Source organism: Scomber japonicus, chromosome 21 (genome assembly GCF_027409825.1).
Source record: "Scomber japonicus isolate fScoJap1 chromosome 21, fScoJap1.pri, whole genome shotgun sequence".
Lineage (NCBI taxonomy): Eukaryota > Metazoa > Chordata > Actinopteri > Scombriformes > Scombridae > Scomber > Scomber japonicus.
Genome location: NC_070598.1, coordinates 25,221,491 through 25,248,118, shown reverse-complemented (window position 1 = coordinate 25,248,118; position 26,628 = coordinate 25,221,491). Strand labels below are relative to the sequence as shown.

Sequence of the window (26,628 nt, the reverse complement as noted above, 5' to 3'; positions counted from 1 at the left end):
TGCTGCGAATTCGGAGTTAGCCGTAGCGAGTAACGCACTTCCTGTTATTTTCACAAAATAAAACACCCGCTACCTTTTATTATTAAGAAAACATAACGATAGAATTGGTGCTTTTATTTTGAAAACAGGAAGCAAAAATACCCTCGCTGCAGCTAACTTGAAACCATATTTCTTATATACAGTCTATGGAAACCACCGAGGTGGTGATCTGTGGCGTTTGTATTTGTATTGTTTTTCAGAAGTTGTGTTGCATCTTGGGTAATTTGAGTGTGACTAGTCAGCTCTTGATGTATACTCTGCATTCTGGTGAATCCTATATACAGTGTATGGGTGAATCTAGTAAACCGTCCAGGAACTTCTGACATACTCAAAATCATATACTATGCAGTTGAAACACACTACATACTTCAAATGACGTCAGAGTTAGTACGAGTAATAGGAAAGTATGTGGTTTGGAACAGACCCATTGACACCAGAGAGGAAATAATACACAAGTAAGTCACTTTCAGTCACTTGTTCCACCTTCAACAGTCTACAAACACAAAGCACATCAGTCAATAGCGTGAAATCAGTCTTTATTATCATGTCAACATCTCACCATCTATTTCATTCTGACTTGTTTTTTTGATTTTTTAATTTTTTTTTTTACATATTCAATAACAATAAAAGCAAAAAAAGAGAGGAAAAATAATCGATCAGTATAAAAGGATCATTGAAGCATTATGTTACAAAGACACTGAGTGTCTTCATCAAACATGTAAACTTTAAAATCTCCATTGGCACAAAACAACCAAACATTCTACAGGTTTCATTAGAAAGTTTCACAGCAGGTCAATAGTGCTGTAGTCATTCACACCAGTCTGATCTCACATCAAAAGTCCAACTTTAGATAATCATCATCATCATCATCGTCATCAAACATGATGCTCCATGCATTTCTTGATGACATCATTTCACTTGTTTGGTGTTTACCCTGAATGAATCAGTTCAGAATTGAGCAAATCTATTAAAAAGACACATGATCTGAACTGGCTGGCAGTCAAATGTTGGACGCATTAATGTTAAAGTAATAGAAAGTTTGACCTGTGGCAGGATCAGACTACACAGTATGTTCTGTTTGAACCTCGATGAATCATACAGCGTGTTCTTTCTCACCTGCAGATGAACAGGTGAGGTGCATGAGACTGACTGCAGCACCTCTCATCACTGTTTTATGAATGAAAGTGAAGCTGGAAGCATTCATGGACATTTTAATAAGATGTGTAAAGCTCCTGAGTTAGAGTCAGAGTCCAGGTTCATCCTCCTCCTCCTCCTCTTCTTCTCTTAATTTACAGTTAAGCTCTTTTCAGACATGTAAATGGAACATTGGAGAATGCATCTGTCTGTTTTACATGAATGTTCAGATGTATCAAGACATTTACAGAAAGAGGGAGAGGTGAGTGAAACGTAAAGAAAAGAAGACTTTGCTTGTTTGCAGCTGCATCATTGATGGATTCCTAATCTAATTGTGTGCATATGAGATGATTATTGAGACATTATTGATAAGACAGAGATGATTGAAGGTGAAACTAGAAGCACATTTCTCTCTCTGCATGTTTTATGTTCCTCTGACAGTATTCAGTCTTGTATCAGGTGGAAAGTGACACATGAGGCCGACACCTTAAACTGCCATCAGATGAATGTGCATGTCTGAAAGAAGCTGTAGAGCTCTGTGTGTAGTTACAGTCTGACCTGCTGCTTGTGGTGTTTTCCCTCCATCACTCACTACACATGATAAAAGCAGCAGCTGAGAGTGTGTAGTCTGATCCTGGTGTTAGTGTATGTGTATAAAACCAGGCCATGTCAGTTTTGACCCCCTAAAAAAAAAAAAAAAAAACTTAACATCTTTTTACAGAGTTGTGTTCAAGGCTGATAACTTTCACACTCAGAAAAGATGAATTTTCCTGGATCATGTAAAACTTTGACATCTGTATTGTTTGCTAATAAACTATAAAGCTAAGGTTCAGGATCACATTTCAGTCACATGGTTCCATCAGTTTGGTATTAGTGACATTTTTGGGTCACAATTCTGGGGCTTCAAATCATTAAAGTGTGCATTGTGAGATGAATGAATATGTGACAGCAGCCTGACAGATGTGTTTTATCTCAGTAGAAAGTAACCTGCTGCACAGAGCTGCTTGTTCATGGTGAGTTCAGGCTCTTCTTAGCAATTAGAAAAAGAAGGCACCGTATGAAGCAGCCATCCATTATACTGTATACTGTTACTGTCTGAGTCATAAAGTCTGTTGTTAACTATTCAATTAATCATCAACTATTCTGATGACTGATTCATTGTTTTGAGTTGTTTAAAAAAATAATTTTCTGATTCCAGCTTCTAAAATGTGAATGTTCTTTGTTTCTTTCATCTTCTGTGACAGTAAACCGAATACAAAACATTTGATGACATCATCTGGAAACACTGATCAACACTTCTAAAATTTTATGGATCAAAAAAAAAAACAAAAACAACAGATTCATTGGTAATGAAAATAAATGTAAGTTGCAGATAAATCATAGAGAAATGGAAATATTTACCATTGATGGACTGTTTATTACAGAATGGTTCTTATTTTCATAGTTTTGGTCATCATTCAGATCAGTTCAAATAATATTATACTCAACAAAGTGCTCTTTGGTGAACACAGTGAAATCACTACAAAGTTTGAAAGGTCAGAAACAGCAGCAGAGGGACCACAGCAGGAAAACTGTGCACAATTATTATGACTATTATTATTATTATTATTATTATTATCATTATTATCATAGGTATGAAGGAATCAACATCAAACTTCCTGATGGTAAAGTTCCAACTTGAGGAGCTGAGCAGGACGGCCTGAATCAATCTTTAATTTTGTGGGTTTTTTTGAGAGGTGAGGAATGGGAACTTATGAGGTCACACTTCAGTAGTAGAAATCTCCTGAACAGAGAAACAGCTTCCTGTACTGTGGTTCCACTGATGAGCTGAGATGAAAATTGCATCTGTAATAAAAAATAAAAAAATAAAAAAAAAATCTAGAAACACCAGGAATCTTCACTTCATTGTTGGCCATGCACATGGAGCTGTGTAAACACTAACATATGGATATTTGGATCACAGTGTAGGTTTTAGTGATGAACCATCATCACTGGAATGGTGAGACTGGGATTAACATCTTTGGCCCGACAGACAGACAGACAGACAGACAGACAGAGAGGAAGAGAGACAGAGTGCGCTTGTTTCGTACATGATGCATGTTTGCATGAGTTGACATTGGTTTAGAGTCTATATTTAGAGGAGTTTTATGGAGGACAGACAAAAAAAGTGGGTGTGCATTATGTAGTTCTGAAAGAGGCAACCTTTAAGTTTGGATCATGTGAAAACATTAAGAGGAAGCGTCTTCCTCCTCTTTCTGTTCAGCAGACTCCTCTTTCTGAGACAGCAGGAACGACTCCCACACAGCCAGGCACTGGAAGAGAACACACACACACCACAATCATCATCATCATCATCATCATCATATTAAAAATGTTACAGGAAACTTCATTCAGAGTTGTGTCTCCTATATTACTGTATGTAGCAGTATATGAGTTACTGTTCAAGTCACAGCACTCCAGATGTTGAGTGATGATGGTGCAGCTGTGGTCTACACACACACACACTCCTACTGTAACTGTAACACCACCAGGTAATCCTAGGGCTGCTCGATTATGGAAAAAAATTATAATCACGATTATTAAAACGATTTTTTAGACTTTAGAAACATGCTGCATTTATTGGTCATTTCTTGTCCATTCAGCTTAATTAATTTTCTCTCCAGCAGCAGCCTTTTATCTGCCACTTAATGCAACACACAGCAGAAAATGTGCAGAGATATTAGAGCTGAGCAAGTTACCATGACGATAGTTCACCCATCACATCCTGGTTTTTAATAATTAGTCAGTAAATGTGCACTTTTATTTACTGTTAAAACATTTCACTGTGTTTCAGCTTCTGTCCAACTAACGGACCTGCGGCAGCTTCCTGTCTACGCTTTCAAAATAAAACCTTTGTTATTGTGCGCTTCTCATTATTATTAACAGACAAAGTTGGGGCCTGTAATATTACGTGAGATTCCCGGAAGAAAAGACAAAACAGGAGAGAGGAAGGAGACAAGTCTAAAATACGGGAGAAACCCGGGAAAACAGGAGTGTTGGCAGCTGTACAGTGCATGCTGTGGGGGAGGGACTTTTCCTAAAGTGGCCTAAAATGCACAACAATGAAAATATTTTATAATGTTATACTTTTATATAGATGCTACACATCTTTGTCCATGGAGGCTGTTCTGGGTCAAATTATCTCTGTATCTATTGCCATGTGTTTATGTTAAATGAATAGTTAATAGTTTGAATAAGATTTCTTTTTATGATGTAGCAGTGAAGACTGATGGCTCTAATGGTTATACAATAAACCCCACACTTCCATAAAGTTATAAATACATTTACATCATTATTGCTATGTTATATTTTCATGTCTTAGGTTAAATAGGACATGATATTGTGTGATAGGAGATGTTTAGTGGTGTAAAAGCTAAAAAATACACTCTCTCTGCTCTCTGAAACATGAATCAAGGTTTAATCACATTTATTGATCAGTCAGATCGACTATTGATGCTTTCTAAACACATCTGTGGTTCAATGTTTGGTATAGACACTTTTTATGAGAGGATTCTTAGACCCTGTGAGGTTGTAAAATATGAACAGTATGTGAGGGTAAAAATATATAGAATGACAACAGCATCAGTACTTTCAAGCATAAGTATCATAGTAAATTCAAACTTTTCATTTACACACTGAACATATTTGTTTTTTTATTCTTAGATGAATTAAAATAATGAAACTAATAAAACATATATCTATCATCACACTGTCATGTTGCTCTTCCAGTCAACAAAGCTGATGATGATAAAAAACAGACCTATGCTTGACCCTGACTGCTGATCTCTGCTTTAGAACATCAGATCAAAGCATAATGTTCTTCTTAACAACCACAATACTAATCTCTCTGTTTTCTTATGTATTCTTTATTGTAACATCATTTTCACATTTGAGGTTGGGGATGAATATGTTTCACTTAAGAGATAATCATCATAGTGATAATCATCAGCACTGAGCGACTGGCAGCGTGATGATTGTCATCAGCACTATCACATAGAAAACAGTCAGTGTTTGAACTGCTTCCCCCAGTTTATACCCCAGCACTTCTCCTTTAATTGCTCTCTCTCTTCTTCCATCTCATTGTTGGAGTGACAGAGGCGATCAGACAGTCCTGTTGTGTTTCTATGTGTTTGTGTAGCAGAGGACTTGACAAAGCAAATTGCACTTTTAAGGCATAAAAGCGGTTATATAGACAGCAGAGGAGGCAGGCAGGAAGGCAAAGTGAAATGAACTCGGGTTCCACTCTGTCAGCACACATCTATAAATTGCAGCCGCATTTTTTTCCCAAGGTAATAGCAGTTTGTTTAGAGGCAGCAATCAGTCAGCCTCGGCCCGTCAACTCTCCATTTAACAGCCAATTTCTCTCAATTGCACCAGACGGCACCTTGGCAGCACCAAGGCAGTGCAGGCTGAAGGTTTGGTGATGGGACTGATTTTAAGAGCCAGAGATGTTGTTGTTTGACTTAAATGTCGATAGGGTCCAAAGAGAGATATAAGAAAAGAAAATGTATTTATCTCATTCTTTTTTATTCTTATTTTATTCATTGCATTATTGATTTGAATCCCACAAGTAGAGTGTAAATACTAATACATGAGTTCTACTGTATTTATGTGACAGTGTACAATCTAGCCACTAGACACAGATGCTGATGGAACTACAATGCTACTTCAAGACTGAAAAACAACACACACATTATGATGAGGACATTTTCACATATTGGACCTCAGTGAATTTGAATTGAATACTCCTGATCTAGATGCAGTGTAATCACTACATCAGCTGCACAACTGTGGTGCTGTACTGATTATCAAGTTGCGTGGCACAACTCCACAGAAATGTCTTTTTAGAGAAAATATTCCTGTTTCTCATAGAAGGGGAAGTTATAAATAGTGAAAAGAGAGAACACTGAGGAGATGAGTAATCAGACCAATACAGATGCCATGAGACTGAGCTGGCTGTCTAGTGTTGTTTAGTACTCGACTACTTGACCAGTTGACTAATTGACTAAAACCCAGTACATGTGACTTATATGTATCTTTACAAAAAATCAAATCAACCATTTCCCTCTTTCTACCTCAGCCTGGCTTTAGTTTTAGTTCATGCGACAGAAAGAAGGAAAGAAAGGGAGGGTCTAACATATCATCATGTGAAGGAGAACACAACAACGTCCAAGACTTATTTCCACTGTGTTCTTCATGTACAGGATGATGCAGGGATCCTGGTTCCTAGGCAACATAAGACAGGAGGCAGCAGCACACTGTGATGGGAGATGAAAAGTGACTGCTGACCTTTCAGAGAAGATTCTTCTACATTTATTCTAATTATTTCACAAGTCAAATGTTTTCCATCAGCAGCTGATCTTGTCCTCCTTATAAACACTAGTGTAATATATATTTACCATTAGACAAACAGAACAATTAATATGAGAAGGGATTCATATATGAAATGGTTTAAATCCAGACACAATCTTCACCAGTGAGACTGAACTGAGACTGAAACATAGAATTATTATTATTATTAGGGCCCGAGCACTGACTAGCGCAAAGCCCTATTGTATCTGTAAACCGACATGCATGGGGGGGTGAGGGCCCGTTCACCGCTGCTTGCAGCTTTAATTAGGGCCCGAGCGCTGACCAGCGCGAAGCCCTATTGTTTTTGCCATGATTATTATTCCCCTTTATTTTTCTTCTGACAAAGTAACGGCCTTTTTGCCCCCCTGAACGTGCCTGAAAAGTCACCAAAGTTTCCACGCAAGCCAGACCCGGCGAAAAATTTGATATTTTATGGTTTGCATAAATGGGCGTGGCAAAATGGCTCTCTAGCGCCCCCTGCAAAATCAAGAAAATCGAGCCCCTCGCCACAGATTGACATAGAGAAACGAAATTCGGTACACATGTTCATCATGTCAAGACGCACCAAAAAGTCTCTTGGACCCATAACCTAACACCAACAGGAAGTCGGCCATTTTGAATCAAATTATTGATTTTAATGCCGAATTTGGCATCATATTTGAGCGAACTAGTCCTAGAGATGTCATCCCATCCACTTCAAATTCACACAGAGTCATCTTGAGACATTGGAGATGAAAAGTTATCAAAAGCTTTTTCGTCCGTTATTCCTGGTTGCCGTGGTGACGCGGCGAATTTCGATGCTTCGCCATGAAATTTCAAACCCTCATAACTTCACTCCACATGGTCTGAGCTTTCCCAAATTTAATATGCTTGTTCAGTGTCCTGGTCTGAACACATGTACAGTCTCATATTTAGTGACAGTCATAGCGCCACCTACTGGCAACAGGAAGTCACTTGCGTCATTTGTTCATTAATTACTCCCATAATCTTAAGTATTTCCACCTGAAATTAACTCAGCTGAGACATAAGACCTTGGTGATGCTACAGTCTGCAACTCATGACCCATCATCAAATACCGTTGCCATGACAACACATTCAACGCCATGAAAATACGATTACAGTTTTCAGGGGCAAAGGATGCCTCCACGGTAACGAAACTCAACACACACGTCTGGAGTGGGGTCATTAAACATCCTATATACTTCAAAGGGATGGGCGTGGCTAAATCGCTCAATAGCGCCCCCTTGAATATTTCAAAATTGAACCTCAGCCTTCCTGATTGACATAGAAGAATGAAACTCGCTAGGTTTATGTATCATCTCCAGACGCACAAAAACGCCATTTGGACCCATACCCAAAGTCCAACAGGAAGTCAGCCATCTTGGGAAAAATGCTCAATTTTGGTGCATTTTTTGGTCATTTCCAGGCATCATATTTGAACAAACTAGTCCTAGGGATTTCATCCCATCCTCTTCAAATTCACACACAATCATCTTGAGACATTGGAGATGAAAAGTTATCAAAAGCTTTTTCTTCCGTCATTCCTGGTTGCCATGGTGACATGGCGAATTTCGATGTCTCGCCATGAAATTCCAAACCCTCATAACTTGACTCCACATGGTCTGAGCTTTTCCAAATTTCAGATGCTTGTTCAGGGTCCTGCTCTGAACACATGTACAGTCTCGTATTTAGTGACAGTCATAGCGCCACCTACTGGCAACAGGAAGTCACTTGCTTCATTCTTTCACTAATTACTCTCATAATCTTAAGTATTTACACCTGAAATTGACTCAGGTAAGACATAACACCAGTTATCAAAAGCTTTTTTATGACTTCTTCCTGTTGGGCGTGGCTGTGCAGACAATTTCGATGCTTCGCCATTAGGCAGGAAGTCCTTATAACTCCTACAGACATTGTCCTGTCCACTCCAAATTCATCATGCATGTAGAGGGTCCCGCCCTGAACACATCTATGCATCAATACTGTGTCAAATACACAGCGCCACCTACTGGACACAGGAAGTCAGCCTCATATGACAAACATTATCCGATTTACATGAAATTTACAGGATGTGTTCTCCACATCATACACTGCAACATAACATATAATTGGTGGGTGATCTCTAGCGCCACCTAGTGGACACATGCAATGTGACTTAGCCCCATCACACAGTGTTCATTACAAGCCCCGGTGCCAAGACTTCTACGTGCCCGCTGTGTCTGCCATGTGACTGCAGCATGCAACGACATGCGAGTACGGGGCGGTGCGTGGTGGAGCGAGGGCCCGTTCATCACTGCTTGCAGTTTTAATTATTATTATTATTGGTTGATTTTGCTGCCAGTCATAAGTGTCTGCACTCCTATTGGCTAGTTTTACCTGTGTATGCTCCTCATTTTCTCTTGAGGAGTAGCAAGATGTGCACCTTTGTTCCACTCATCAAGTCAGAGCCCAGAAGCCCCACCCTGCTGTGATGTGACAGTGTTTATATCAAACAGCCCCCACTGCACTCAGACACTGAGCTGAGCAACATGCCTGTTTATTTAAGTTGTTGTGTGTCCAAACTATTTAACAGTGGGTGCTGCTCTTCCTCTGGTCCACAGCAGTAACACTCACTAAATCTGAAGCTGAGTTAGAGCTAAGAAACCCCGCCCTGCTGTGATGTGATGGTGTTTATATCAAACAGACCTGGCTGTTCACTTGTTTGGATAGATTATATTGATAAATAGATAGATAGAACTTTGAAACCAACAAATCTTTACATTCATGAAAAAAAAGTATATACTACAGATAAATAAATAAATATATAAATATTAGAGTGCAACAGTAGTGTCATATATATTGTGCTTAGTCCCAGTCCGTGTGTGTGAAGTTGATCAGATTAAGAGTTCCCAAAGCGCACACACACACACACACACACACACACACACACACACACACACACACACACACACACACACACACACACACACACACACACACACACACACACACACACACACACGTATATGCCATCTGTAACATTGTATTTTACCACCACAGATTATGTTTTAAATGTTTGAACCTGCTTACATACAGGGCAATGTGATTAGAGTTAGTACTAATTGATGTCTTTACAATGTTATTTTAAATAGAAAGAAAGGTTGCCGTCGGCTACAGAGGCAGCTAGAACACTCAGGGTATTTCTAACAAAGCAGATGTTCCTGCGCAGCACTAAATCTGTCCAAGGAGCCTGGATTTAACAGGCTGTCGACTCAGCACAGCCTACTTTAAGGAGGACTACAGAGAAAGCCATGAGACAAGGAAATTGTAGCGCATTAATCTGACAACAACAGAGAAAGCTGGTAGGAAAGGAAACAGGATTTATTCATTTCCAGTTAACAAACAGAAGAGAAATTCATGGTATTGTAGCTTTGGATTGGGTGGAGTCTGGAATCATATCAGCTCTCTGGATAAGCAACAATCTTTAAAGTCACTAGTTTTCATCCTGCGCTCAGAAGCATGTACAAAACTGTATCCAATCACATGCTGCCTGGAGGGACTAGCTAAGCCCAGGGCCTTGTGAGGTCATGGTGGCTGGTTATATATTGCTGGCCTGTTTTTACCATATGAAGCTAACTTCTTAAAGTCTGGCTGCTGATCCAAGAACAAAGATTGATGACAATGAAGTTTGATTTAGTTTTATGTTCCACATTTTCAGAACAAACTAGCAGAGAATGTGAGGGATAACCTTACTCTGCCTCTAAAAGAAACCCATAGAGACTCTGCTGCTTTCTAATGTCTATTGCTTTATTTTGCCTTTATATCTACTTTTTGGTTTTCCATAAGATCTTGTAGAGAATGTTCCTAAATGTAACAAAAATCTGATCTTCTATTCACTTTTTAAAGTTTGCCTGTAATTAATTTTCATGCTAAAAATGATACACATGACTTGTATGAATTGTGCTGTTTCAGAGCAACATGGGTCTTATTTTTCAAGTTTGGGTATTTATTCCTGTTGGTAATCATAACACTATATCTGACAATTTAGCAAAACAAATGTAAATATAATCACACTGTGACTTAACATCCAGTACCAACATGTTTCCAGTTCCTTCTTCCTATTACACATAGTGACTATGTATGGTTGAAGTTATAGAAACACTGTGTTTAAAGGTTGAATACTTCAGGTGTCAATGCATGGTTAGTCTGGTAACAAATATTACAGGTTCAAACACTCCTTAAGAAGCTACTTCATCATTCTTCATCGAACAACTCTTATTACCTTACCTTCCTTAAATATGATCAGCTGTAGAAGAAACATCCAACATGAACAATCACTGTCAGAGTTTATGCCAATCATTTTCAGACCCGCCCACTAAATCCTGAACACAGAAATCTTGAAACACAGTTTGTGAAGCCTAGCTCCACAATTCAAATCTAAAAGGTTGAAATGCTTTTTACACCTTTTTTAGAAATACATTTATGACCTATTTAATGTGTTTAGAAGAAAATGTCTGAATTCACTTTACACGGTCTTTAACCACAGTCACAAATACATAGTGTTTCTATTGGCTGCCACGTGTTGGACACTTTTAATGTGAAGCAGCAAAGATGTTAGCATTAGTAATAGCTTACAGCTTTGACACAAAGGTCAGTCTTCAAAAGTTAGATGAATTCGACTGGAGTCCATGCTGCATAGTTTCCTGAAAATCCTGCAAGTTTAGATAGCCAGTCAGAATCTGGTGTGTCATTAAAAACTACTAGCCTACATAGTAGCTCATTACTGTATGTAAATACATTGAATGGCTATTGCAGAGAAAATTCAGACCTGTATAATACAAATCTGAGTGAATTTTTGAAAATCTTAAGGAATTAAAACTTTAAAGGCTAAAATAAATAATTATAAAAAATGATATGCCATTCTGTGACAAAACTCAAAGTCCTGTCTCCTGTAGAAATTTTCCATAACACACACCCACACACACACACACCACTCTGACCTCCACCGGACATTTAAATCATGCACTGCCGATTCATACAATGTTAACATTATTCAAAGCGACTCTTGGCTGGTTCATCTTTGACCTACTGTACTTTCAGTAGCTGCACAAGCACTGTGGTTCTGTGCAATAAGGAATTACTGATATTTCAGGAGTGCAGTGAGAATAATGTTATCATATTGGATGGGGTTAACTGCAAACATTAAAAACAAGCGTAATACGCCAGAGTAATCCTTTGAGATAGCAGGAGGTTTAAATGAACACATGCATACAGTATAATACACACAAACAGACACACAATCACCTATTAAATAAATACACCATGACACAGCACAGCAGCATGCACTCAGCCTCATTCCCAGTAAAGCCAGGGCTAAAACTCTAATTACAAGGTTCATTAGGAAAGCAGAGGCCTGATCAGCCGACAGCTATTCAAGCTCCACTGCTGCTGCAGCACAGGTAAACACTGAGAATCAGGACAAACACACACAGACAGCAGGGGCACATACTTCAACCCTGCTCACACACACACACACAAGTTTGAATAGCTATCTTGGTGAGGATGTTCATTGACATTATGCATTCCCTGTTCCTTAAACATAATTATCATAACTAAATGCCAAACCAAACCCTTAGCATAAACTGAACCTAAACCCAATTCTAACCTTCACCTACAACCAAAGTCTGAAGCCTCAAACAGCCTGAAAGTGTGTTAAAAAGTGAGGAATGTCCTCACTTTCCTAAAATGCAGAGGTGGGTAGTAACGAGTTACATTTAGTTGAGTACGTTTTTGAAAAAAAATATACTTCTAGGAGTAGTTTTAAATCACTATACTTTTTACTTTTACTTGAGTAGATTTGTGAAGAAGAAACTGTACTCCTTACACTTTTCTTTTTGTTATCTACGCGACATTATTTTTATCTCCCCCGTGTACGCCTCATTTTAATTTTGACAGAGAGACTTCCGCTAAAGACTCTACCACGTGACTGTGTTTCACCAATCAAACGTAGCCGTGCAGTCTCGTCTCTGCAACGGGGCGAGTTAGCTTTACAATTTACAGTCGTAGCAACAAAAAAGAGAAACGGATGAAAAATGTCAGAATCAACAGTCGGCAATGCAGACACATGTGAGGAGGAACAGCTGGCCTCATACTGAAAGCATGTTACCTTACAAAAAGCGCCAAACAGAAGCTACATTATGCAGCGTTTTGTTCTCAGTACTTGAGTAGTTTTTTCAGCAAGCACTCTTTTACTCTTACTCAAGTAATTATTTGGATGACTACTTTTTACTTTTACTTAGTCGTATTATTCTGAAGTAAAAGTACTTTTACTTGAGTACAATTTTTGGCTACTCCACCCACCTCTGCTAAAATGTCCTCACTTCCTTGATACAACCCTAGGTTCTCACATTGATAGTTATACAAGTACAAGTACACACACGCACACGCTTTAACCAACTGTGGTGTAGTTCTGCATTTGCGAAGTTTAAAGAGTGTCAAAGCCAATAGCTTCTTAATCTAATACTACATTATAATTATTAACATTACAAATAGAATTGGAAACATAGCTTTATATAAATATTTGTATAATGGCTTTTTCAGCTCAATATTCATATGTACTTGCCAGAGAAGATGATGGTATTCAGCTAAAGAAGAAAACAATATATATTAAATCAATACGCCACAAGAGGCCTTATCTGCTCTAAAATCACTGGAAACTACAGCCTGTACAGCCTACAGCCATGGCTTATTGCTTTTAGAAAATGCTTACTATATATACCTGGCAAGGTTTTATATAAAAAAAAAGACATGCAGCAACAAAACATGCAATCATATATTAATACAAATAATCACTCTTCCACCAAGCAATGCAGTTCTTTAGCATCATTTAGCAGAATGGTTGCCCAAAAACATAAAGCTAGCTTATCAGGCTAGTCAAGCATGCTTAGAAACTGGGGTGATTATCATGTATCTGAATATTGCCATTAATTGTGTAATTGTTGAAGTAGTGTTGAATAATGTTAACACTTTGCTGGTATAGGGGTGTTTGACTCTTGGCAGGTGGCCTGAATGTATTCGGGGAAAAGTCACTACGACCCAGTCAGTTTGGTTCACTGTCCCCAGAACACAGTGTCTGTCTCTGGCAGGGTCAGCCAGGTGACCTGTTTACTGTTTACTGACAGTGATAATGTGATTTTGGGCAAAAGAAACACTTGACCTTATAATGTCTTCAGGATCTGTCTTAAAGGTCCCAGCTTCATTTCTTGATTTTTACAGCTCATTTCCCCATTGTGGGACTAATAAGGGAATAAAGGAATGTCGTATTAATTTCCCTCTCATTAATTTCCTCCCATCTCCTTTATTTTTTTTTTTATCTTCCTCCTCTGTCCTGCCTAGGGCTGAACGATTTTGGGAAAAGATCTAATTGCAATTTTTCTGGCAGATATTGCGATTTCGATTTGATTCACGATTTCCTTCAAATCAAGCTTCAGTGCAATATTCACAATGTACAGTAACATTAAAACATTAAATGTTATTACTCTAATGCAAGGATAAAAACTAAAGACCAATGGCAGTTATTACAAATGAAGAACTAAAAGAGTACTTAAAAAAAGTATTGCAAAAAATCCTTAATTGTGTTAATTAAAAAAAAAAAGTTAAATAGAATACAAAACAATTCCAAAAAAACTAAACAATGCTAAATAAGTAATAAGAAAAACTAAATTCAACAATTCCAATAAAGGAAAAAAGGATCTTGCCCAACAGTCAAGTAGGTAGGTCAAGGTCAGTCTTTTATGGCTCAAGAGAGCTAGCTTATCAACATCTATAGCAGCAGTTAAGGTACTTTATTCAACCCTACTGTATATTAAGAAACCTGGACTATCTTTTTAAGTGAATTTGACAAGTAATGGTAATAAAATAAAACTCATATCTTTTTTTTAAACAAAGGCTGACACCACAAGTCAGGGTGAAGTGCAGAACAAATAAAATCCCAAAAGTACTTAATCAACAATAATACTCGCTTCCCTGACATCTTTACATCACTCAGCATTTACACTCTGCGTACAGCTGTGGGATGGCAACCTGGTTGAAGTAGGTGCGGGAGTGAATCATATATCTTCTGTCCAGCGTGCGGACAAGGTTTTTAAATCTCACAGTGACATCTCTCAGTGTCTCCGCTGCTCTTATCATACAGAGTTACACTGGCAAAACATGCTGTAATTGTAGTCTGTTTGCTACAGTGGGCCTGAGTATCATTTTCACTGGACTTTTTCGTCATTCAAATGCTTGTGTTGATTTTTCAAGTGCCGGTACAAATTGGTTGTGTTTCCGCTGGATGTTGCAACTTTAGCGCGACAGGTTTTGCACAGTACCTGTTTCTGGTGCACGTCTGCAGCTTCAAACCCGAAACACTCCCAAATGACCGACGTGCTGGTTTTCTTGGGGATTAAATCCCCTAACTCCGTTTCTGGTCCAGCTGAAGCTATTTCTGAATAATTATAATTAAGGAGCCGGTTAATACTGATTGGTTAGCGTGACCTGTCCACGAGTAGCATGCCGCTTCTGATTGGTGAACTTGGCACAATGGTAGGGAGACGGCATGTAGCCTATGTGTAAAATAGTTGACACAACAGATCCTGGGTCAGTCAGGAGCGCTGCAAAAACAGCAGCTTTGGCGACCACATGATCGCGTTGTCTGAAATTTCGCAATTTCGATCAGATTACATCGTTCAGCCCTAGTTCTGCCCATCTCCCATCTTTCCACCACTCATCCACACTTAGCCCACACAGTAAATCAACACAACAAAATCGGACACTTGTAACAATTTGTATAGGTGACTAATTGGTGCAGTAATACTGTTGTAATGCAGTCACAGGTGTGTGCTTAAAGAATATTTTACAGCTTTAACACAGCTCAGCCAATCATAATTAAGGACCGGAACTAACTGTTTTATAATCTGGACCAAATAATGAGGTTTTGGAACCTTCAGTACAAAAATATGAGCAATACCTTTCAACAGCTGGTCCAGTTCTATAAATGACAGTAAAAATAATCCTGAAATCTAACCAACATCCTTCACATATTCATATCAGTCCCATTCTCTACCAAATACCCTGTTGCTATGAGGTAACCATGGTGACAAGGCTCTGCCTTTGCCATCCATGGTAAAGGCAGAGCTGAGCAGAACAGATTCTTCACAGCCTTGTATATCAATGAAAGATTACTGCATCATTAATACCTGCTTGATTTAGTAAACACAAGCTGCACCAGTACTGTCCTGTGATTTATATATTAAATGTAAAAAGGTTTAGATGAGTGTATGTTTGAATTTGATGCATGAAAATAAGCGTGTATGTTTTTTTGCACTGTGCTGTATGACCACACATGTAAATGGTAAATGGACTGTACCTATATAGCACTTTTCTAGTCTTATGACCACTCAAAGCACTTTTAAGCTACGTTACATTCACACATTCATACACCGTTGGCACAGCCATTGCCAGCAATTTGGGGCTAAGTATCTTGCCCAAGGACACATCAACATTTAGACTGGAGGAACCGGGACTCAAACTGCCAATCTCCCAATTAGTGGACGACTCGCTCTACCTCCTGTGACACAGCCATCCATGTTCATACAGTACATGGATATTTCAAAAATCAAACCAGTCATGAATGCCAGTTTTACATCAATAGATGCAAATTCTGAACTGATTATTGTAATGCTGAGTCACGTGTTGAATATTTCTGATGTTAATGATAGACCCTCGTCTCTTCTGTCTTGCTGATATTCAACAATATTCAGATGGTGAAGGAGGAAAAAACAGCTATGAAAACTGAATGTAGACTTTAAGTAATGCAAAATATAAATGGTTTATTACACAAACCACAGCCTGGCACATGTGAGCAACAGTGTCCCATTGAATCAGTCTCCTAGCGTGATAGAATTAACGCCTACTTTTGAAGTCCATCAGTGACGTTTCAGCAACAATATCATAACATCTTCTTGTACATTATCTAATGCAGCGAAAAAAAAAGGGCCTGATGGGCAACACACACTGACAGTGTATGACACGCATCAAAACACACATGCATTTTATTTTCTATGCGAGCCCACACACTGGCAGTGTTCTGACACGCATCAAAACACACGTGCTTATTGTTATCTACACAAGCCCACACAGTGAAAGCCACGAAAGGATGCATGATGCATTAGAACATGCTACTGTCCTGTGTTCCAGCACTGACATGAGATAATGTTCCAGAAAAGCAGCTATTTTATTATATTAATTCCCCACAATAACATTACTCAACTGCCACACCTTAAAGGAACAGTTGAACATTTTTGCCAGGGAAGTGACGGGCTGGGTAAAAAAGTGCAAAAGCAGTAGGAGAGCGGTGTTTAAGATCACCACAATGTCACGTCAGGCACCAGAGATTTTTAACGTTACATTGGGCATTGTAGCTGCAGATTTTTAACTTCACATTCATACATTTTTACTGCATTTCACGGTCTTAACCCAAACTAGGCTCACAAACCCACATTCATACACTTGAGTCTGCGTGTTTTAAAACCTCACTTTTCTTGTCCACACTACAATGCTACAACCATTGTATTCATATCATTTTGTCGTTCTACACTTACTGCCCTCTCGCAGTATGTGTATGTGGACATATAGAGGTCAGGGTTGCTATTGTGAAATAGCATTTACACACATCCCCGGGGGTTACACACAGCTTACAGAGCTCTGTACATTCCCTTCACACTTATTTCCTGGGTTACCCTTTTTGTCTCTGATGAACTCCATGTGAAGACAGATAAGCCATCAACCCCATGGACCCACCACCCACTCATGTTTGATGGATATAAGAAAAAAACAAGTACAGTACAGTACTTCAAAAGTGATGTATAAATCTATATCCCTACATCCATTTTCTATTTTCTACTGTTTATTTTACTTTGTCTAAATGCAAAGTAGATGTGATCTACTGGGGACATCAACATGTTGTAGGAGGACAACCTCCTACAACACTTGTTGTTGTTGTTCACTTATTCTTTAATTTTGTTAAACTAATCTTTGATTCCTAAGAAGAGACAAGCTTGAGTGGATTCAAAAGGTGGTAAGAACAGAACTCAGGCCTGAAGAACTGATCTTTCAAACCCTCTAAGTGGGGATAGATGAGTGATGCTCAACAGACTCACAAAGACTTCTTTAAGAGACTATTTCTGACTGAACATCCAAAAATGATGGTATGAACTAAAAGCATAAAACTGAGTCCAAGGCCACTTGTACCACAGAAAGACCAAAAAACACCCACCTGAAATGGGACAAAGAACCTCTTATCTATACAATCTCAAGGTTCTGAAACACCTTCAAGAGAAACAGTACTTTGCAACACTGCAAAATGAACTCCTGCTACATTCCAGGCTTTAACTGTTAAATTAACCATTTACTCAGTATATGGACAGTATATGTACTGTTTACCATAAAAAGATTCATAAAGAATGATGTAACTTTGATTAGTTCTCCCTAGTTTTGATTGCTATGCTTTAGCCGCTCTAACCATTTTGAGTCACTATTTCCAAAGATACTGAGTTCCAAATATCATTTAACAGCCTTATTATTCTTTTGTGTATTATAATATACTTATTACATATTATTCTATGTATCATGTCTAGCATTTAGCTCTATATTAAATGTCCCTCATAATCAAGAAGTTGTTTGCTTCTCTGCTACTGGAGGGTAGAAGACAGGTCACTGTGTGGGAAAACTGAGTAACCTCCCAATACATACAAGGCTAAATGTATGGGAAGTGGTGCCCACAATTACAAGGTAATTAAATAACGAAGTACTAATACTCCTACAATGTCTATCCTGGGGTCTCTTCCTCACCTTGTGTCAAAGGGTGTATTGTTCAGTGTGGTTGGATCAGACTCTGGTTGGTGTAATTTATTTGGGCAGATCTGAACACAACAATTATAATTAGATGTGTACCAAAACAGCCGTAACAGGGCCCATTAGTAGAAGTGGTCATTAAAAATTAATTTTGGAGTGGTTCGTGGTGGGAAAGTGATCTGACCTTGATCTGAAAGAACTACAAGGCGGACTGTGAAAATTTAGGCTGCAGTCAAGTAAGTAAAATTAATAGTGCTAGCCAGAGAATGAATTAAGGTCCGACCTTGACTAGCAATGAAATGAAAAACCTTGATATTATAGGGTGATAAACTGTTAGTGGTACTTGTAACTTGAAGACTGTAGCTAGATGTTCAAAAGCCAAGCCTGACATGATTCCAGTGGTTCATTTAGATTCAGCAGTGTTCTTGAATTATTATTGAAAAAATCCCATATGGAGAGGAAAACAAACTATTTACTCCTACTTATAAGTATGTGTATTCAAAGCGTAATATATCTTATTCCTCTGTGCTCTAGAACGCCATTGTTGTCCAAAAACTATTGAAAATATCAGTGAGCCACACCGCTGCACTGGGTGACATGTTCCTTCACCCATGAAGACAGTAGTTATCGTAGCCTATTTATAAATGGCTCCAAAGAGTAATGACAGTGATTGGATAGTATCTTGCAACTGCGGATGTGCATGAATCTTGTTCTGTATGGAAAGCTTCACTAGCAGGTTGTGATTTGTAGCACAACAAACTAGCAAAGATCTGTAAACTGAAACACATGCATGTGCAGCGGCATCTGGTGTACTTGGATCCTCATTCTTGAAGGTTACTGTCTTACTGATATTTTTCTACCATAACCTTTGTTTTCAGGGATGAAGGAACATGTCACACAGTGCTGTGATGTGGCTCATCAATGTTTATCCTTGCATCCATTGGCCCTAAACAGCTTCTAGACCTACTGGACCTCCCTCTCTTCATCACAGATCTTTGATGTTTCAAGTGGTGTTCACATCGAGATACTTGTGTGTATGAGTGGGTTTCCTGTACACTGTTGTCTTTATTCTCCTGTCAGCTTAGCATCCTGCTCTGTTAATAGTGTGCTGGCTGGGTGACGCAGGGCTGGTCACAGTTTCATTTCAAATCAAATGTGCTGTTGCACAGAGCAAAGCAACACAAAGGAAAATAGTTGTGTAAGGTAAGTTTGTCTTGGCATCCACACACGGTTTGTCACACTTGTCCTCCTCTGCCTGCTTCTCTGTCACACTGTGTTAATGGTGTATGCATGTCATATGGGAATAACTGTCAGAAGGACTTCATGGTCAGAACAATGACTTGGTAGTGTTGAAAAATGTCTAAATCCCTCAAGATTCTATGATTGAAATTCATTGTTGACAGTAGGGTGAAACTAACAGTTTGTATTATCCATGCATGTATTGAGTGTAAAATGGCAGAAAAAAGGGACAATGCCAATGATGATGTCCCAAATTCACACATTTGAACTTGAACAAACAAATGTTCGATAAAGGTATCAGCACAAGTTGACATTGGTTACAAATTATTTTCCTTTAGACAATTTAATATTTAATTAAGTCTCTCCGACCACCCCCCCTTCCTCTTCCCCCCTCTCCTTTGTTTCCCACTTTTCCCCTGCACCTCTTCTAGGTGGTATAAAACCCTCCAAGGTGCGGGTGTCTTATTAGATTCTTATAGGCCGCCTCTCTGTGCTCAAGTCCAATAAATCATTCACAGGCCCCATGGCTACAGTAGCCTACATCTGCACCTGAATAACAATATCAGCAATAGTGAAAAGTGATCTCATTCTTTGGGATCGCTCCATAGGACACTAAGACTGTTTGCTCACAGTGTGCTATGGAACTCCAAACATCCCTTTAGGCAGCATTTGGTGGTAAAATACAACACAATCTTTTAACTACTTAACTTCATTTAACCAGGCAATCTTTTTAAGACTGGGATCTCTTCTCCAAAAGAGACCTGAGAACAGTTATGACCCATAATCAGATAACACCACAACCAGCATGACAACTACAATCAACAAACTTGGTAAGAGATGTTAAATAAGAACACCAAATTATTATTATTTTGTGCTGCACACATAATCCAATAGATTATTGTTGGTGATTTTTCCAATAATACACATTTGTGAGTAAAAGCCTTTTTCTGCTCAATTTAATTTGTGTTACATTCTTTGTCCCTTCATTTACAGTGACAAAGTTAGAATGCAAGGTCTATTTTGTCTGTTGACTGCATAGCTGTTGGTAACGTAGCAAGACAAGCACTGGTGGAGAATCAAAATAAGAGATGTATTCCTCTTTTGTGGCAGTAAAAAAACAATAAACAAGCCCACTATTTACTATTTACTGTGCTCTATTAAGATATTTGGGACTCATGAACAATACCATTTAATTAGCAGTAGGGCTGCATCTATTGAAGGCAATTCATGTATGAATGGATGTACTTCTAGTGACTGTTTAAGCTCTGCTGAACTCCCTGTCTACCCAGTGGAAACACAGAGACCCCAGTAGTAGCTGCTCATGGTTGGTTAAATCTGACTACCAGCACTGTAGGAATTCACTTCAGTATCCATTCTAAATGGTGCAGTGGGCAGGCAGTGTCCCCACCACTCTCATGTCACACACTATGTAGCTAAACCACCTACAGTCATTTCCCCCAAATCCTATGTTGCATTTTTAAATATGCTGGGATGGAGCTAGTTTGTAGTTATTCTTCAAAGCTTGATAGCAGTTTGCAAACTGAGTACAACACCATGGAGCCTTTGAGAAGAGACTGTCCACAAGTGTGCATTGATATTTACCATTTATATGATTCGATTATAATTACAAAGACATCCAATAGTGTGGCTAGTCAGAAGAAAGCCTCTTTCCGTCTGGGGAGATACGGCATCATGTGTATGACATTGTTTTAAGTATACTGAACCCTAAAGTAATTTAGAAGAGAAAATTAAAAAGATGAATAGTAAAAGTATTTCCCAAACGGCTAACTAACCTACATTGTGTTCCAACTTTGACCCGGACATAAAGTTGTGTACACTCAGTTTTCCTGTGACAGATTATAAGTAACATTAAGGTGTGCTTCTTGTCACTTTGAGCTCCAAACACGGTGGTTAGTAATCTGGATAAACTGTAGGTCTGTTCGGAACTGGATGGTTTGAATGCTCCGGATTTGTACCCTTCTGGACGTCATCGTAGCGATGATGCCATGTTTCCACATGGTGCTAATGAGGTTGGTGAGTACAACATTATAATAACTGATACAAATGATAGCCAAAACTGCAACAACAAAGTCTTCAGATGTAATGTACCAGACGTTACCCTCTAATGTCTCTGGTTACATTAGGCCATTGCCGGCAATAATGCATGGAAGGGTTTGATTTACAAAATGTTTGCATCAATGTGATGAATTGATTTGGTTTGTATTTAATTTACTGGATAAACCAAGAACAGACATTGTTATTTTGTTATCCATTTATTTTCCAGAGAATGCACTTTATCACAGTTAATAGTGTGATTTAAGCCATATTGACCACCTCTAGGTCTGACTAATAGCTTCTGTGCCGTTTCTTCATCATATAGGATTCCTAATAGGACTGCAGTATGTTCGGGTAGATACATTTAATAATCTCAATAAGGTTTTCAGAAACATTTTGAAAGTTATTTAAATACACAACACATAAAGTACAGAGCTAATCAAATAAATAAAGAATAAAAAAACAGGAATTAAAGCTCATCACCTGCAGGCTTTCTGAATATGCTTGGAAACATCAGGTATTATCCAAAAATGTTCCTAAAAACAGCAGGTATCTTGGGCTGTAATTAATATGGGGAGAAGGGGGAGGGAAATTGAACAAATGTGCTGGAGACAGGATTGAAATCAATGGATATGCAATACTAAAATCAATCTACCATGCCAGCATCCTGTCCAAACAGGCCTGTAAATCAATAAAACATGTTGAGACAAACGATGGGGCAAAATAGCACTGGTTTTAGGTGACTGGTTATTTCCAGTGAGAGAATTTTTTACCACAAAATCCCATTACTGAAAGGTATTTTTAATAGCTTATAACCCTGCTTTGGGCAAGGTATGACTGCATTCTCTGTGGACTGGTGTTATGCTATGACTGAACTTTTGTTTTTCATTGCACTCGGCTGAGCAGAGAATACTCTGCTTCAGCACTGTACTGATTTATACACATTCTCAAAGATGCCCGGTAGACTCCAGGGACTATACCTGACAGTCTGAGACTGACGGCTGTGTTGTCTGTCCTTCAGCCAACCTCCAGGTCAGTCTCATATTAAATGATCATAGTCCTAGTTTGGTTTTTTTATACATTAATGCTACATTAACTTAAATTCAACTGTGGTTACAAAAGTCATCCTATATATCAAAATGATTTTTCACTTTATTAATATTTTTATTACCTACAGAAACAATTCTAGGTCTTTCTAGATATATCAGGCCTCAGTTTATGTGTTTGATTGACAGCTGAGCTGCAGGGGCACGGAGACATTGCAACACACTTCACTGCAAACTGTAACTTACAAGTGTTTTGTTGGCAGTGTCGTTGAAGAACCTCTCTGTTGTCTCTTGTGAGCCTGAAGCTTGCAGCTGTGTTGAGTATATAATTAACCTACTCGGCTCTGATTGGACAGTTATTTCCTCACGTTCCCACTCCACCGGCACATGATAATCTAGTTTGTTTCTGGAGTGATGTGTTTGTACAGTTTTTCTTATTTAACGGAGAGTGAAGTACATTTACGTGACTGAGGTGGGCAAAAAATAGCTGAGTGTTTGTCTCTTGAGAGAATCAACATAAATATGATTGGTTGCCTCCAGGTTGTTGTTCTGCATTAAGTAGAATGTTTCTCAACTTCTGCAGATGACATGGTGAAACTTTACAGTCTTGTCTAACGGAGGGCAGTGCTGAGCCAAGATGGTATTTGGAGGTCTCATTCACAATGAAGAGCATCCTGTTATATATCCAGAGTTTCAGTGTTTTATAGCTGTTTAATGTGCTACAGCTGAGAAGATAATTAGCTATCTCACCTGCTAACTGAGCTAACTGCAGTGCACTTTTCCTATATCATTTAAAAGTACGAGTGTGCAGGATTTAGTGACATCAAGTGTTGAGATTGCAGATTGCAACCGACTGAAGGTGGTTGTCTAGAGCTAATGTTTAGTTTGTCCATTCTGGACTACCATAGCAACATGACGGCCTCTGTTGAAGGGGACCCTCTTATTCTGTTGATATAATGGGCGTATTCTAAGGTGATGAAATAAAAATCTTATTTTCAGCTGATTACACATCAATTAAAACACACTTATTAACATTTATGCCAAGTCTTTTCTGCTAAATGACACTAAATTCTACACACTGCACCTTTAAAAGAGCGGGGGCTAAGATGTGTCCATGTTTGTTGCCTGGCTGTTAGTATTGTCACTGTCAGACAAATTACTGCTTATATGGTGTATATTGTCATAGAACCATGTTTCCCCTCAAATGACTCCAGAGGACTGTGATTTGTATGTTGCAGCAATAAATAATGGTTTCGGTTGGATTATAAAGGTGCTAAAGCAGAGAAAGTAACATTTTAGTTTGCCTCATGACCTGTAGCTGAAATATCATCCTCACATTTCTGTCTTTTTCGCAGTGACAGAGCCCACTGCTGCTTAATAAATGTAGAGAACAGAGCACTAACAAGACAAGTGAGTGTCTGAGCTGCATCAGCTTGATGTACTGACTTGCCGTGCAAACATCTAATAATAATCAGAGTCATGGAATATTTATTGCATACATTACAGGGGACGATTGATCTGTGTGCCTCCAGCTTGCCTTCCAACAAGAAGTTATTCTGTTTGCACAAAGACAAACTTGTCTTACAGAGAAAACATGTCCAGCTCAGGCCAAATGAGGGCAAAAACAAATAGTGATGGGTTTCATCTTTTTATCGATATGGATGCCGTGCTGTTTTTATGAAAGAAGCTGGATTGATTACAAGTCTGTGCTGGTTGGCAGAAACAAGAGGAGCGACAATAGACTCGGAAAGACAAGAGTCTGGTTTCCAAGGAGCTGTCAGGTAAGAATCATTAGGTACTGAATTTACTACTCAGTCACTGACACACACACACACAAAAAGGCAAATGGGAAACAGAGCCAGGACATCTTTCAATAGCAGCAGTATACCACTACAGCTGGCCAGGATGACTTCACCCAAGTTTTTCATGATATCAAACACTAATTTATATACATGGTCTGCATTTATTCTATGATACATTGTATTTGCAGTTTTTTTTAATGTGTTTTATCTTTTCATTGCACTGTTGTTGTTTTTATTTTTTAAAATGTTTGTATTGTTGTCTACCTCACCATGTTTCTGAGAGAAACGTAATTTCAATCTTCTATATGTTGTGTACATGTCGCAGAATTGACAATAAAGTTGACTTTGACTTTGCATCCTACTATATACAATAGCTTTGATTGGTGGTGGCGGAAACCCACATTCCTATGTTAGATTCAGATTGCTCACTTAAGTGCAAGATTTACAGGCATGCAGTAATCCACTGCATTGACTGTTGATCAAAAATGCATCTACATTACAATACACATGTCACTTTGGATCTTTTCAAAGGAGTAATGGAAATGTCAGGAGCAGTCACAGTCAGCTGATGTAGAGCTGCAGGCGACAGACTGCACACTTCCAACTCAGTGAAGTAACTAACTTTACTTTACTGTGTCCTGCTGGGTGGAAAACTACTTGTACCCTGCACAGAATGACATCAGCTCAAGGTTGTAAGAATTATTGACTGTAACTTGTGTTTGTATGAGTTTTTGTGAGGGCGCTGCAAACAGCACTTAAACAACACTTGCAACTAATCAATATTTTCATATAAACAACGGCTCAAATGACTGTGTGTGATGTGAAAAGGGTTGATTGTATTGTGTGGGGAAGCCTGAATAGAGTGGCTAGGAAGTGATGCTGTGAGAAACTTTGTCCATATATAACAGAGCAGGTTTTATTATTTATTATTTAAGTGGCACCATGCTACATGGACATGTGCATTCAATGAAAAGCCTCTGCATTCTGTAGAACTTCTGGTGAGCACATGAATGAATGAATGAATGAATGAATGTCTCTATCAGGACTCACACTGTGACACTGTTGGAGCTCAATGCTGTGAACTATTTCTCTCAGTTTATTTTTTAGTAAAACTATGTTTACACATCAAACAATGACAGCTGTTTATGCAACAATAACACAGAGAACTCTTCAAAAAGGAGCCTTCCAGATTCATTAATATTTGATTTCTAAAAAACGAAAATTAAGTACAGAGTAATAACTACATTTATGTGGTAGAACTATTAAATATGCAGGAGTCAGCCTCATTTTCATTGTCGAGCATGTCCATGGCTGCATCCACAAATAATCAATGTTTTAAAGCTTATTACAAATACTTTTTTTCTCTTTTTTATAGAAATGCTCTCACATTCAGTAGAATAGAACCCTTTGGCTGATTCTATTACACACGCACACGCACACACACACACACACACACACACACACACACACACACACACACACACACACACACACACACACACACACACACACACACACACACACACACACACACACACACACACACACACTCATTTGTTGTATTGCATTTGCTTGGAGGGGGCAACTGTGTTAGGTGATGAGTGTTTTTGTCAGGGCTGCTGCAGGGAGAGGCACTGCAGAGAAACCCAAATATGACAAGGACATGCACACGCACACACACATACAGTGATATTACACTCACTGTTAAAAAGAAATAAAGTACACACAGATATTGTTCTCTTTTGATATGTTAGCAGCACTGGAAACTAATTGAGTAAGGAAGGCTGATTGAATACAGATGCTGCTTTATAGCAACAGTTTGAATACATAATGAACCCTATAGAATTGTCTCAATCTCATTAAAGTAGATACAAAACACATCTGGATCCATCTACTGGACACAGCTAAAGTACATCATCAGATACCAAGCAGCAACCAACACAGCTTGATGTGGAAATACCTTAAAGTGCCACCGACTCTCATTCAATAAAACTGAGGTGTTTCCACAGTGTGAAAGGCAACATCCTGCATTCCTTGTCTGGAAGGTC

General features: G+C 38.6%; 1 protein-coding gene across 3 annotated transcripts in view; it reads right to left on the bottom strand.

Moving 5' to 3' along the window:
* Positions 1-558: 558 nt before the first annotated feature.
* snx7 (sorting nexin 7) overlaps positions 559-26,628 on the bottom strand; it is a 49,003-nt gene continuing 22,933 nt past the window's right edge. For 2 of the 3 annotated variants that reach the window (XM_053342454.1, XM_053342456.1), the window contains exon 9: positions 559-3,485. In XM_053342454.1, coding sequence (XP_053198429.1) covers positions 3,402-3,485 — 84 coding nt within the window. In that variant the 3' untranslated portion in view covers positions 559-3,401. The remainder of the gene's footprint in view (positions 3,486-26,628) is intronic. The other variant, XM_053342455.1, reaches the window with a different exon arrangement.